This window comes from Aspergillus chevalieri, chromosome 4 (genome assembly GCF_016861735.1).
Source record: "Aspergillus chevalieri M1 DNA, chromosome 4, nearly complete sequence".
Classification (NCBI taxonomy): domain Eukaryota; kingdom Fungi; phylum Ascomycota; class Eurotiomycetes; order Eurotiales; family Aspergillaceae; genus Aspergillus; species Aspergillus chevalieri.
Genome location: NC_057365.1, coordinates 498,284 through 512,363, shown reverse-complemented (window position 1 = coordinate 512,363; position 14,080 = coordinate 498,284). Strand labels below are relative to the sequence as shown.

The window sequence follows — 14,080 nt, the reverse complement described above, 5'->3', positions numbered from 1 at the left end:
AAATCAGCTCAGTAGATTGCAATATAGAACGAATCGGCATCCTTTTGAGGTCTGGAAGCAAAGAGAAAATTTCGCGAACAGATATGCTTTGATTGCTGCTAGACCACTTCGAATGGCCTCGGATGCTGCGAAGTGGTATACATCTATCCCCGTACAGTACTTCTTCCAAGATGCATCGCCCGGCATTATTCTGCCAAGATTTACGCAGTTAATGTCTCAATAATCAGCATAGGGACTCTTGATAGGGCTACTCTTATGTACAACAGCAGTACATCATCATCGAAGAGTGACCTATCTGCTTGCTATCCTCTTCTGATCTTTCTTTACAACCGGCACAATGGCGCGACTCCCGGTTCGAAACCTCGCCGCCAGAATCCGTGAATTCCAACCATGCGTCCCAGAGCCGGAACAACACAGGAGGGACCCAATTATTGATATCGGCAATCGCTGGGAACCATGCCTTCACTTGCGCGAAGCAGGGCTTCCCTACAAGATCTAGACATCCCATGATCTTCAAATACCATGGCTTATACAGATACCGTGTCACGTTTAGTGACACCTACAACTTTCAGGCCTTCGATCTTGGGCTGCTAGTGAATGATATAGAAGAGGCGGTAACAATCCTGAAAGGAGCTGGATATTTCCGTACACACCTGTCAAGTGCAGAACGAAGGGGATGGGCTATCATTCTGACAATGGCCGGGGTTGAATTCGCTTGCTCAATACTAGTGCGATAGTGCAAAGGTACAGTTGACGGGAAACATTTGAGCAAGTCATTGCAAGGATTGCTCTTGCTGCTGGCGTCAAAGACTCTCACGTGATTGATGGCAAGCGGTTAATGCAAGGACTTGGAAACGGCGTTCTATTGATGCTGGCTAGTGATTGGAATTATACACTTCCTAATCGGATGAAATCGCCTTTATCTCATCAAGCAGTTGTCAGAGTAGTTTGACTCTCACTTCAGCATGTGGGTGGATGTGCCAGTTTCATTTCCAATTGCAAGCATTTCTTCCTCGGAAGGTGCAAGAGTTGGCACTATGCGAATATCATACACAACCTGATAAGTGAGGTCGATGTGGCTTGGATGGTCGAGTTTGAAAAGGGTGTCAAGAGAAAGAATCGTCAGGCATTGTTTGATCCCTTGGAGACACTACCAGTGGTTAACGAATCCAGAAACGTGCATTCTTTTTCGCCTTAGGTCGATGCCAATTTTCAAGCATACAGCAGAGCCATCCACGATAAGGTTAATGCTGGTGCCCATGGGCCAGTCTGTCCTCCTGGTCTTAATCGGTATCGGGTGAAGAGTATCATCACGATACCCCTAGACAGGGACCAGGCCAGTAAGCGTAACGACAGGAGTGAAAAGAGAGTCTACCAAAACTTTCATGGCTAGTTCAGGTGCTCTTAAGGAAGAGGTGGATATTACTATCCTTGAATCTGGCTTACATTCTGGCAACCAGAAAAATTTGGACATTGGAGTATCACCTCCACGATATCTTGGCTGACACTCATAGTTGGACCTGCAGGGACTCACGAAATCTGTCATTTTTTGTTGTTTATTTTTGTATCAATTCTATGGGAATGGGACAGAGGGGGGCGGTCGTGATAGTGAGAAGACGGTAGTTCTTGAAAGTGCAAGCTGCCACTGGATATGTCACAAAAGACATAATTAAATAGTCGAAACATATATCCCTGTCTATCCCACCCTATTCATCCTGTTCCTTTTACTCTCATTCATTGACTAGTCTTTTCAGGACGTGCCATCCCTACAAGGGCAAGTGGAGAAAGTACGATTGATGAAAGTGCTCCCACTATAGCAATAGCCATCGGAAGGCGAATAATGTTGCCATTTGCTCGGACAAGGCTGTGATCCCAGTCTCGACCCAAGAAGACCAAGCTTCAAAACGCCATAGCTCTTTGTATAAACTCAAATGGGTATTTATTACCAAATCACAGCGTTGCATAACAAAAACATAGCACACATAAGATTCGTTGCTTCACGCACGTTCCTTCACGCACGAGACGTAGTAAAATGTCTCCGCCCCGACAAATCTTCCGGCTCATAATTAGCCAGCTTGCTCGCTGCCGACTGGGTCATAATACCTGCGCAGATGTAGATGATCACCGCGATCACCTCGGGCAGGAAGCTGAGCACAACGCGGAGTGCAAGGGTATCGTAATCCAGGATGAAAGATCCCTTCTGTGTGCACAGAACGACAAGAGTGTAGAGGACGCGGATACCGCTGAAGATGAGGGCGAGACAGGCGGAGTAGAGCAGCTGGTTTTGGGGAGCTGTTAGTTTGAAAACTATACTTGATGCAGAGGTTTAGTGAACGGAAACTCACAATTGTCCCTGCGCGGACGATGGCATCATAATTTGTCCGTGACGCGGCAAAAGACAGTCCAGCCAGCACAACCAGTATCCCCCATGCAGCAGTCAAGAGAGCAATACCCACCTTGACCATCTTCTCAGCACTGTCGATTGACCCGTCAAGGCTCTGGAGTTTTGAGGACCCAATGGCCGTAAGGACGACCCCAGCAGCCACCAGACCATGCACGAGGAATTCGAAGATTGCAGGGACTTTCCAGCCTACAGTGCGGATGTGGTATATTCTCCTATTTTCAGTCTGGGTTAGCCAAATTGATCTTCAGGTTCCGGCTAGATATGTCTGCACTCACGATTCATGCAGGATGCCATTCGTTGCCAACAGCAGAGGCGAAAGTCCCACGCTGGAGATAATGCCGGCAGCAGTGCCAGTATGGCTTATCTCCAAAGCACCACCAACAATCCGGATGATACAGAAGATCAACAACAAAAGCCATCCAGCCAAGCCAAAGCGTGCATGTCTGACAAGCAGATACAAAACCGGAAAAAACAGGACGGCGTAGATGGCACACGTGGCGATAGAGAGAGAGTCAGCCATTTTGGTAGAATTTGAGAAATCAGTGATGAAGTACAGGGAGATTCCGGGTAAAGAGAAGATTAATATCTTAGTCCCCCATATCGTGGGTGCCTTGCTGCGCCGTATCCATTTTTGGGCAGTGCATGCTGCGATCGAACAATCGCTATGTGTTTGTAGAATCCGTGATCTGCATGGGGCACACGAGGAGGCTGTAATAGATAAGCCCTACAATCCACCAGGGTCGTCTTTATTCCGGCGCTACTCAGCCACGAAGCACGTCTTTTCCAGCCTAAGAACAAGGTAATCCAGAGTTGCTCGCAGAATAATGCTATACACACTAGTATAGAGTACGATTATCCATGAACATACAAATTTTTTGATTCCATTATCCATACAAATCAACAAGAAAAGAAATCACACTGAAAACATAAGTAGAATACAGATCTTCATCACAGGCCATCTAACCGTCCGACGTCAGCTCTCCATCCCATACTCATACGACAAGAAGACCCATAAAACCAATCAAGTACGCTGAGGTACCCTAAGTCGGCTCCCAAGACGGAGCAACTCCCCAATAATACCACCAGAAGACTTGGTCCACAGCTGCGACACCCACTGGAAATCCATAACCTGGCGAATAAGACCGCTCTTCGCCCAGAACTCCATGTACCCCACGGTGTCCTCGCGCGTGAGACCAGACAGCGGCTGCAGTTCCAATTTACCCTCCTTATCCGAGGCGGGCTGCGGGGCGGCGAAGGCCTCGATGACGCGCAGGTCCGGGTTCTGGTAAGCATCTGCCTGCGGGAATTCTGGGCTCTTAGGATTGACGCCCAAGGTGGTGGCTTCGAGCTGCTTGAGGGCGACGTCGAAGGAGTAGATGCGCGGGCTGTTGGAGCCAGAGGTGGCGTAAAGGAGGAGGCCGCCATTGGGGAGGGTGGACTTGCCGTTGGCACCGGGTTTGAGCAGCGAGAGGAAGTGGCGCACGAAGACGAGGTCGTGGGCGTGGATGGGCTTGAAGTCGGCGGTGCGGTACTCGGAGTTCTGCATCCAGTGCGAGAGGCCGTCCACGGTGACGAGGATCGGGGGACGAGGCGCACTCGTGCTGGTGAGTTCGGCCCACAAGGCCTGGAAGACGGGCCAGGCGACGGCTTGGTCCTTGATACCGAGGCCGGTGAGCTGTGCCAGAGTCATGCCGGGCTTGACGAGCGACTTCAGCGCAGGGTGTTGCTGGGAAACCTTCAGGCCGGACAGGACCTTCTCATTGGCCTTGAACGTGCGCTGCAGTAACTGCGAAGTGGCTTGGTTCTGGACGTAGAGGCCGGGGTTGGTGTCATTAAGTGGCGCGTAACCAGTATGCGCGTTGACCAATTCCTGGGCTAAACCAGTCAGCTTATATATCACCAAAGAAGTAGGAAAAGAACTCACTCTCAGGAACAGTGAGAACAACCCAATTCTTGAGAAAACCCATAGCCATAGCCTGCGTCAAAAATACCGACTTCCCCGACCCCACCTTACCAGTAATAACCTTCTTAACAACCTTACCATGCTCCTCACCCGAGATCTTCTCAAACAACCGTCCCATCTCCAACGCCTCCTTCCTCATAAAAGTCGCTGGACGACGGAATAACCCCCACCGCTGACTTTTTTTAAACGCATGAACGGACCGCAACTGCTCCAGCATCGACACAGGCAGGCCAACGACCGTCCCACGCACGCGCGGGTCCCCCATATTCTCAACAGAAAGGTTCTGCATATCTGCCGGCTCCAGAGCATTGGGGTTGCCCAGCACGATGCGATTCCGGAGGGCCTTGCGCTCGCCAATGGGCGGGGGACGGGTCCGCTCGACCGGCTTCTTCCTCTTCATCTTGGCGGATTTGGCCTGGCGGTATTTGGGCCCGCTGTCCATGCTGTTGCTCTTTTTTGTTGGGTTGGCATAGTGCACGGCAGATGTGTGGAATCCGGCTGTTGCTGCTGCTGCGGTTGCGGTGGTGGTGGTTCGGGGGACGGTAGGCGGCGGAGGTAGGAAACTTGCTCGAGGGAGCCGCGAGAGGCAGCCTCGGCAGAAAGCAGAAGCCATTGTCTGACTGCAAGGCACCGGCGCGGGCCAGTGGTTTACTGTCAAGCAAGCTGCTGCGAATTGGGCAGAGTTGGTGGGGGTAATAAGGTAGTTTTTTTGATGGAAGATGTGAACTTGGGGAATCGGAGCACAGCAGATTATTTCTGTTACTGAAACGGGAATAGTGTGGCGGCCGCCCTTAAGCGCCGGTTCCGACACCGCGCTAAAGCGGCGGTCCAAAATTTATCTAGAACCAATTTTTTCGCATACAACTTCCGTCACCAACATCACCTTTTTGGCCTGCGCTTTGTTTGCGAAAACCAGCGCAACAATCAAAATGACGGAAGTCGAAATGGCAAACACCCCTACAGCGGGAGCCGACTCGAAGCCTGAGAGACTGTACGTTCTTTTTCATCCAAAACAGCTAAGCATCAAGCAAACTAACACCGTGAAAAGCCCCGTCACCGTCTCCAAACCAACCCCCTACACATTCGACCTGGGCCACCTGCTTGCCAATGACCCCAACCCCCTCGAACTCCCCCGCGATCAACCCCTCAACACCTCTCTCAAGTCCATCGCCCGCGACGGCGTCCAATCCCTCCTCAACCAACTCATAACCACCTGCCCCATCACCTCCTCGCCGCAACAGGGTGTGCTGCTCACCCTCCCACCGCCCGCCACCGCGCTCCCCCGGCACAAGCCTCTGCCCACGCCCAAGCCCCCGACGAAATGGGAACTCTTCGCGCGCAAGAAGGGCATCGGGAAGTACAGTACGAAGCCCGGCGCTGCGCTTGCGGACAAGGAGCGGCGTAAGAAGCTGGTGTATGACGAGGAGAAGGGCGAGTGGGTACCTAGATGGGGATATAAGGGGAAGAACAAGAATGATGATGATTGGTTGGTGGAGGTTGATGAGAAAGATTGGAAGAAGGAGGAGGATGCGGCTGCGAAGGGGAGCTCTGTGCGGGGGATGTCGAGGGCTGAGCGGAAGGATAGGATACGGAGGAATGAGAGGAAGATGCGGTCGAATGAGAAGAAGGCGAGAAAGGGTGGTAACTGAAGTGGTTAATACTGTTTGGTTGGTCTTTTTCTTTCTTCTTGTTGTTGGACTATCTGGCGTTGGGTTGGAGTCGATGGTTCTTGTTTGTGCTATGTTGAACTATACATACTGCCATTGAGACGAATCAAAAAAGCTGTGATTTACTTTTCCATTATTTTGGACACCTAGAACAACACTCAAGCCAAGCAAATTACTGTCATTCTCGACTGAATTGGGCTCGCCTATCATACAATATCGCACCCAGAGCCAATCTAGAAGGGTGCATAAACAAAAGAAACATAGCTGCAAGACCAGTGCGACTGAAAAAGATAAAGAGAAATACATACGACCATATAAAAGCAGGAACCAAATAAAGCAGATTGCCATCCTATCACCAAAGCCATAAACAATAGTAAATGAGAAAGAGTTACACAGACAAGATAGAAAGGTAAAAGATACAAACCGACTCCAAGGGCGCCAGGCATGCACTTCAAAATGGCAATGTAGCAGAAACCATGACAGCAAGCAGAAAACCAACAATCAGGGGAAAAAAAATCGACATGGGTATGGACAGTGAAAAAAAAAAAAAAAAAGAGAACCGATAAATCATGTAGCGCAATCGATATCGAGAACCAAAACCAAAAAGAGGAGATTCGGAAACGTTGGATATACAAAGTACAGACGAACGCAATTTTGGATATCTTCCGCTGGCGCCAAGCACAATTAAAGAGGAACGAGAGCTTCAAGGTAGGCCAGCCTTTTTCCAAAAAGTAATCAAGTACAAATCAGATGAGAAATGGTTCACGACGCAATTTGATGAGGGAGAACGAGGTATCGACGGGAAAAGAAAATCGTCAGGACTATGTCCTGTCAGCCAATATGGCAAGCGAGTGTCGTTTAAATTCGGATCGGAGAAAGCGGTGGCCCAAGCTCGGGTAGTTGGGAAATACTCCTGGTGTGGCTGCTGGTGGCACTAGCACCGGTATTGATATCCTTTGGCCTCTGTTTACGGCCCCTGGATGTCTCGGGACGAGAGGGAGGACGTTGCGATTCCTCTTCTGCGGCTGGTTGGCTGCTACCGGAGGACGAGATGGCTCTCTCGTTCGGATGCTGCGATTCCGATTCAGCTTCGGCCTGTGCGGCCGCCTGCTCTTTCTCATCCATCTCTTTTTCAATCTGGAGATATTCTTTCTCCGTCCAGCATCCCTGCCAACAATTCTTCCAGTCACAGACCAGGAAGTGGAAGCAATAGGCATCAATCTTCATGCATGGCTGGAAGCATATGCAAAGATTGCGGTAGTCCATCTTGTTTTGGTCAACGTAGGAGTGGAGGAGGTTGAGATGACAGGTGATGGCGAAGAGAAGGTAGTAGTTGTAGGGTGGCAGCTTCGAGAGTTCGTCCTTTAACAGTTGCGGAGCGGTCGTTGCTCCCTCGCATTTTTCAGCGATCATGGCTTGCGTCTCCTTTGGGAATAACTCGTCGGGTAATTCGCGAAGCCATGCCTTGAACAATGAACCGATAGTGTTGATATCGTACAGATCGGGTTCCTCGAAGAGATCGATGTCGAGTTCTGAAACATGTTAGCAACAGCAAAACCGGAAAGTTGACAATCAGACTCACCGGTATCAAAGCGTCTCTGCCAGTGTTTCACTTCCTTTCCACTACCAGGCACACGATAGAGTCCTTCTTCTTCACAGCCTTTAAAGTTAAGGTAACTATAAAGTTCATTAGTAAGATGTCTGACAGTAAGTTAGCGGCAAACTTACTCCACGCAGCGGTATGGCAAAGCGGGCATCCAAAACTCCGTTTTATCTTTGCAATCTTCGAGTCGCTTCGAGATTCTGGTGCGTCGGGCCTGTTCAATAATAGGCATATTGATGACTGAGCAGACGTAATTGTCATCGTTAATCAACTCGCGCTCGTTGGTGCTGCCACTCCTCGTAATCTTGCCGAAGAATCCCTTGCCGGCCTTGCCGATACGGTCCGCAGCACCAGTGGAGGACTGCTTGATGTTGTTAAACAACGCAGCTGAGGCACCTGACACCTGGCTTAACGACGCGGATGGAACCATTGCACCACCGAGGTTTTTGTTTCGAGCAGCGCTGTTGCCAAAATCCACAGGGGATTGCGCAGTATAGTTGCGAGCCATCTGATTTCCGGTAGTTTTGACCGGGCGCTCGGGCCGAAATGTCGCAGATCTCGGGGGTTCTTGGAACTCCCGCTTGGCGGTATCTTCGAGTCTCATGAAGCTCGTGGAAGGGCGTCTGTTGGCAAGCCGGTTGGCGGACGAGTCGTCCAGTCTGATCGAACGGGATCGCGACAGGAGGTTCGCAAAACGGGGTTTATTCTTCTTCACGCCCGGTTCGGTAGTCGAGCCTACCTTCTTGATACCCAATTGCGAGTTCTTGTCGTCTGAATTGTCCGTGTCTATCGATCAAGTTAGTTAGCCGTCTGGCGCGCTCGGACCTTGAGCATGGAAACCTACTTTCTTCTGGTTGGGCAACGGCACCCAACAGATCAGGAGATGATTCAGACTGTTTGGATGAAATGGGAGTCTTGCGATCCGTCGAGCTCCCCCGGCTCTTGGGCTTATCACTCGAGGTATTGGAGCTGTCAGACCGTTGGGCCCGGTGGGACGACTTAGGGGCCTTAAGATTGGCAAAAAACGACCGGGACTGGTCGCGGTTATGGCGCGGAGTATCCTTGGGGGAAGGTGGGTATTGGGGAATGGCCGTAACACCTGGCGTGGCAGGTGGTTCGGCAGTATAGGAACTAGGGGAGTGTGGAATCGTTGGACTAGTGGACTTGGTATTGGAATCTTGGGTGACAGGACGGATCGTGGTCCCCTTGAAGAATGGCGAACTCGATGAAGATTTAGGGGAACGGGGTGTCAGGGGACTCGGCCCCTCGGAGCTTTGGCCACCCGGTGACAGTGGAGACGAGATCTTCAAATTCGTCTGCAGGGAGAAAGAGCTTAGATCTAAATTAGGAACGGCCGAGTGTCGCGACGGCATTTTGACTGGTGAGTGAGAGGGAAGATCGTGGGTCTCGCAATGGCGGTGGTGGATGTGGACGTTTGCCTAGTACGGACCGTTAAGGGGGTATTGCGGCGACGAGTGAATTGAAGGATGATATCTCAGGGCACCGGAATAATGATTTAAGCCTTCAAAAGAGGAACACGATAGGCCGTTTTCTTAAGGCAAGAGGAGCGAGTTAGCCAACCGTTCATGCGAGACATATTACAATATGCTCGGAAAAAGTGAGAATAAGGGGGGAAGAGGGCGAAGACGAAATGGGACATGTACTCCGGATGACGAGAGGATTGACAGATCCTCTCGCCGTTTAAGAGATATTGCCTGACCCATCCACAATGAAATGAATCCAAATATGGGGCCTTACTCTTATGTATAAGCCCCTGAGGCATATATTGTTGTCTTGATTTTTTACCGGACTAGTTGCCTGTTTCTCACAAGTCCCGCAAGATGACGAATATTGTTGTGTTTTTTCTTTTCTGCCTCCCAACGTTGAAAGAAAGAATTGGAAGGAAACCAGCCTTTTCCAATTCCTATTTCGCTTCCCAAGGGTGTGTCTGTTTCTGGTTCTGTGTTTGGCGAAGTCGTCGGCGGCTGGGTTTGGAGCGGACGGAGGACGCGATGTTGGGGGGCGCAATACAAGACAAGAGTTCTGATGGGGTCGGATCTGAAATCAGCGACATGGCTTTTGTCAGTGGAAAAAATGGCTCGAGACAAAGGACCGTGCTGGTACGCAGGCAGGAGGGAGGTGGGAGTGTGGAAGGCCGAAAGAAGAGAAAGAAGACGCAAAAGGGTGCCCACCGCAAGGAGAGCGACGCGAATGGGGGATAGAGCAACGTAGGGGCTTTGAATGAAACAATGGAGGGCTATAAATATAAAGCTGGCACTTGATGGATTCCATTGCTGCAAAGAAAAAAGAAGATCCCCTTGCTGGGGGTTTCCACCGTGGTGGTTTCAACGAGCAATGGAGAGTTCGCAGCACCAGCACGACCACTATAGCTCTGCTCGCCACCCCACGCGATCAAAGGATAGATATGAAAGAAAGGAAAAGAAAAAAGAAATAAAAATAATAAGATCAAAACATACCAGACTGCACTCATGTTATTATGAAATCCTCTTTTCAGATTCGTTCAGTTGTCCTGGTTGCTTTTTCTCGTCCGCGTGGTGAATGTCGCTACTGGGGGGACGTTGACGTAGTGCGACGAGGACGATGGGATTCTCGTGCTGGATTGCGTTGCTTTTTTTTCTTTTCTTTTCGTCGTCGCCAATCGTTGCTATAATGGAAAGACCCGTCCGAGGAAACGGACAGACGAAGCCCACGAGGAGGTTGGAGGAAGAATTGGCGATGGTGGTTGAAGACGTCAGGGAGATCGAAAGGAGAGATGGTGTCGAAGTTGGGATGGATAGTGCACAAGAGTAACTCTAAAAAAAAAATAATGAAGTAAAGTAAAAAGGGAATAATTTGTGACGATAAAGATTGATGGTTAAGAGTAAATAGAAAAGATCAAATAAGAGAAAGCAGAGCGTAAGAGGGGCTCTAGGTAATGGATTTCCCAAAGGAGAGTGGAACGAGGCACGTTCCAACTAACCCTTCGTCACAGAAAAGAAAGAGAAAAAGAGTAATTCGATCGGGTAATGTCGTTTTGCAACTGATGATGATACAAGAAAGATAGTTAAGATGGACAGTTGTCAGGAGATGGAGCACACTGAGTATCACAGGAAGAAAGAGAGTGCTCCCAGTTGGGATAGGGTATTATTATTAGTAGGAATTATGCTCGCAGAACCATGTAATGATCCGAACTCTGTAAGTAATGGTGCCTGTTGAAGTGACTCTAATATTGGAAAGCTAGGTTATGATCACCAATGATTCGTGTGGTCAGACCAGAAGAGTACTCTGGAATACAGTAGTAACCATGTCTTAATGCTGTTAACTATGACTGACCAGGTGTGACTGCCCAGGGTACAGTCTATTATGACGAACAATTATGACCATTGTTTTGCGCCCAGGAACAGTACACCGAAAGATCAGAGAGTGGAGGCGGTGAGTGCTGTGTGGCCAATAAACAGTCCCAGCATGGACTATGAATGGCAGCTGGAGCCGTGGGTGGGATGATGTACTTGTCGACCGCCAATGAGAGTATGAGGAGGAGTACGGAATCAGACTGACACTAGTTCTCGCACGTACTCGCCACTAGTCTTTCTTGGGTGAAATAATTGGCGGAGTCATAGGGTTCTCGGTACGAGTATGAGGAACTCTCTGTACGGAGTAGACATTCCAGGCATACTATCCAGAGCAGTAAGAAATACTCCTTACTATTAAGATACTAAAGTACACTGTAGCACAGTACTCTCGTTGCCGGGGAATTGGGCGGAATAACGCTTGGATCAGCCGGTTCCTGAATTCATCCAGAGACATTGTATCCATGGTTACATGGTCTCTGTGGTGACTATCCAACGGTGCGTGTGTTTCATTATTTCCCGCCCTACGAGTACTCTACTGTACAGAGTAAGAATCAGATAAAGATTATCATCAGATGGAGTACCTCGAGGACAACGTCGCCATCCGCGGATAACTGAGTAATTCACCCCCTACGTACTCCGTAAGTACTCCATACTGCACAGTTAACGAGGGGCTTGTGCACCGTCAAACTACCCCTGGATCAGGAACAGAAAGTCAAGTGGGGATGCATCTCAACGCTCGTTGGCGAATTCCGTCATTTACTTTCCCGATCCGGAATAGCAGTAAATTTTCACTTCGGGACTACAATCATTCCAAATGCTGATTCGACGGACAATAAGAACAACACAATCGCTTGAGCAATGGCAGGACACGTGGGAGAGCTTTGCTCAAAATGGTCAAGAGCAAACTCTCATCGCAGTAGCGCATAATTATGCATATCATACAGATTACAGAGTACGGAGTACTTGTGCAGAACTTGACTTGACCCCTGATCGGTATCGCCACTTTATTTTTGTACATAGTACAGAGTACAAAGTACTGGTACCTGGGTAACTTGTAGAACCAAAAATGGGCAGAGAATCAATCCCGATTACAGGTACGTACAGAGTACTTCTGCTGGTACTGTGTACGCGGGCAGAACTCCGCAGTACGTACTCTGATACGTACCCAGCGTGCTCCATCCAGTGTACTATTTTGGTGAGCTGCATAACTGTTCAGGGGGCAGATTCTGAAACACCTGCCCCGCCGACGCTCGTCCCTCCTGTGGCAATAAGTCACGTGATCTCCGGCTATCGGATGTCGGTCCTTCTCTTGACCCGAGTTCCGGCTGTCAAACCAGCTCGACTCCCACAAAACTTTTTCTCCTCTTCTACCACCACACGCACACACGTGCCTCTGACACATACATACAGTGCGGTACAGCCTGAATGACGGCATGATTCGCTCGTTAAGTCTTGGTTAATTGACCGATCTGACAGCTGGCGTGGCTAGTCGTCGCAATACTTTTCTTTTTTTTTCCCTTGATTTTCTTTTTTTGTGGTTACCCCTCATCTGACCCCATACTTACCTAACCACTGTTACCTGGCTGGACGAACCAAAATTATACAAAGATCAGCCTTCTTGCCACTAACTTTGAAGCTGAAGATCATCTGAAAATACCAACATGGCTCTAGTCTCTGGCCCCGGACGGGCTGCTGGGCGTCAATCGGACCTGCAGCTCTATGCTGACAAGCATGTGGTCTATGTAAAGAATCTTGACACTGTGCGTGATTCTTAGTCTGCCATTCGTCAAGAGGAGAACAACGGTTGACGGGTGATGTCTAGAGGAGAGACGAGCTGGAATATTGGCTCACGGAGCATCTACGACTCAATGGCGTCTACTGGGGCTTGACAGCTCTGCATCTCCTCGACCACCCCGAAGCTCTGCCTCGTGAGGAAACGATTAATTTTGTCCTCTCGTGTTTGCGGGACAATGGTGGCTTCGGTGCTGCCCCCGGCCATGATGCGCACATGCTCTACACGGTTTCGGCCGTTCAGGTCCTCGTCATGCTCGATGCTGTGGACGAATTGGACGAGCGCGGGCTTGGGGGCAAGCAAAAAGTTGCTTCTTGTACGATATGATTTTTTTTTCTTTCCTTCATGCTATCGTATTCTCACCAATCACTGTTTGCTAAACCATCACAGTCATTGCAGGATTACAGGACAAGGAAACCGGATGCTTCATGGGAGACGAATGGGGTGAGCTGGACACGCGTTTCTTGTACGGTGCCTTCAACGCCCTGTCTCTCTTAGGACTCCTTCACATGGTCGATGTTCCCAAGGCGGTTGCCTATGTCCATGGGTGTCAAAACTTCGATGGAGCATACGGTATCCGCCCTGGAGCCGAGTCGCATGCGGGCCAGGTATTTACCTGCGTAGGGGCTCTGGCGATCGCAGGAGAATTGGACGCCATTGACGTAGACCGTTTGGCCGGTTGGCTCAGTGAAAGACAGCTGGAGAACGGCGGGCTCAATGGACGTCCGGAGAAACTTGAAGACTCCTGTTACAGCTGGTGGGTTATGTCCAGCTTGGCCATGATTGGTCGACTACATTGGGTCGATGGAAGCAAGCTCGCTGCATTCATCCTACGGTGTCAGGTGTGTTTACCCGTAGTCCTTCTGGGGCGAGCCATCTACTGACACCTCGTAGGACCCGGAGGCCGGAGGATTTGCTGATCGACCTGGTGATATGGTTGACGTCTTCCATACATGCTTCGGAGTTGCGGGCTTGAGTTTACTGAGGTTCGAGGGAACCAAGGAAGTAGATCCAGTCTAGTGAGTTTCCTCCGTCAGACCATGTCTCAAATATAGAACTAACAAGATCAGTTGCATGCCTAAAGCAGTAACATCGAAATGCTTGGCAAAGTAGCCTTTATTGTCGTTTCAGACCGCTGTTCCTTTGCAGTTCGTAGGTCATCTACCTCCGCCAATCTAATAACCCATTCTCCTTTGTTTCATGGAGTATGGGATACAAGGCAGGAGAAGAGAGAACGCCATTGTTACTTATTTCCGCTTCATACCCCTCCACAATGGCCTCGCAGTCGGCCGTTAAGA

The 14,080-nt window shown here is 49.8% G+C and overlaps 5 protein-coding genes across 5 annotated transcripts; 2 read left to right on the top strand and 3 right to left on the bottom strand.

Moving 5' to 3' along the window:
• Window positions 1–2,011: 2,011 nt before the first annotated feature.
• On the bottom strand, window positions 2,012–2,924 carry ACHE_40180S (uncharacterized protein; the record flags this gene model as incomplete). The annotated part of the gene is made up of 3 exons (XM_043278350.1): window positions 2,012–2,278; window positions 2,346–2,616; window positions 2,680–2,924. 3 exons carry the CDS (start codon window positions 2,922–2,924, stop codon window positions 2,012–2,014), a joined length of 783 nt encoding a protein of 260 aa, XP_043136138.1.
• Window positions 2,925–3,425: 501 nt separating this feature from the next.
• On the bottom strand, window positions 3,426–4,980 carry RSM23 (mitochondrial 37S ribosomal protein mS29; the record flags this gene model as incomplete). Its single annotated transcript, XM_043278349.1, has 2 exons — window positions 3,426–4,279; window positions 4,329–4,980. The coding sequence occupies 2 exons, from the start codon at window positions 4,978–4,980 to the stop codon at window positions 3,426–3,428; spliced, it is 1,506 nt and encodes a 501-aa protein (XP_043136137.1).
• A 316-nt stretch (window positions 4,981–5,296) lies between these two features.
• Window positions 5,297–6,016, top strand: RRS1 (ribosome biogenesis protein RRS1; the record flags this gene model as incomplete). Its single annotated transcript, XM_043278348.1, has 2 exons — window positions 5,297–5,358; window positions 5,416–6,016. 2 exons carry the CDS (start codon window positions 5,297–5,299, stop codon window positions 6,014–6,016), a joined length of 663 nt encoding a protein of 220 aa, XP_043136136.1.
• Window positions 6,017–6,892: 876 nt separating this feature from the next.
• Window positions 6,893–9,010, bottom strand: ACHE_40177S (putative Rho GTPase activator (Bem2); the record flags this gene model as incomplete). The annotated part of the gene is made up of 4 exons (XM_043278347.1): window positions 6,893–7,566; window positions 7,617–7,711; window positions 7,763–8,423; window positions 8,482–9,010. 4 exons carry the CDS (start codon window positions 9,008–9,010, stop codon window positions 6,893–6,895), a joined length of 1,959 nt encoding a protein of 652 aa, XP_043136135.1.
• A 3,641-nt stretch (window positions 9,011–12,651) lies between these two features.
• On the top strand, window positions 12,652–13,895 carry ACHE_40176A (Rab geranylgeranyltransferase subunit beta BET2; the record flags this gene model as incomplete). The annotated part of the gene is made up of 5 exons (XM_043278346.1): window positions 12,652–12,750; window positions 12,813–13,098; window positions 13,173–13,624; window positions 13,677–13,801; window positions 13,853–13,895. 5 exons carry the CDS (start codon window positions 12,652–12,654, stop codon window positions 13,893–13,895), a joined length of 1,005 nt encoding a protein of 334 aa, XP_043136134.1.
• Window positions 13,896–14,080: the final 185 nt, after the last annotated feature.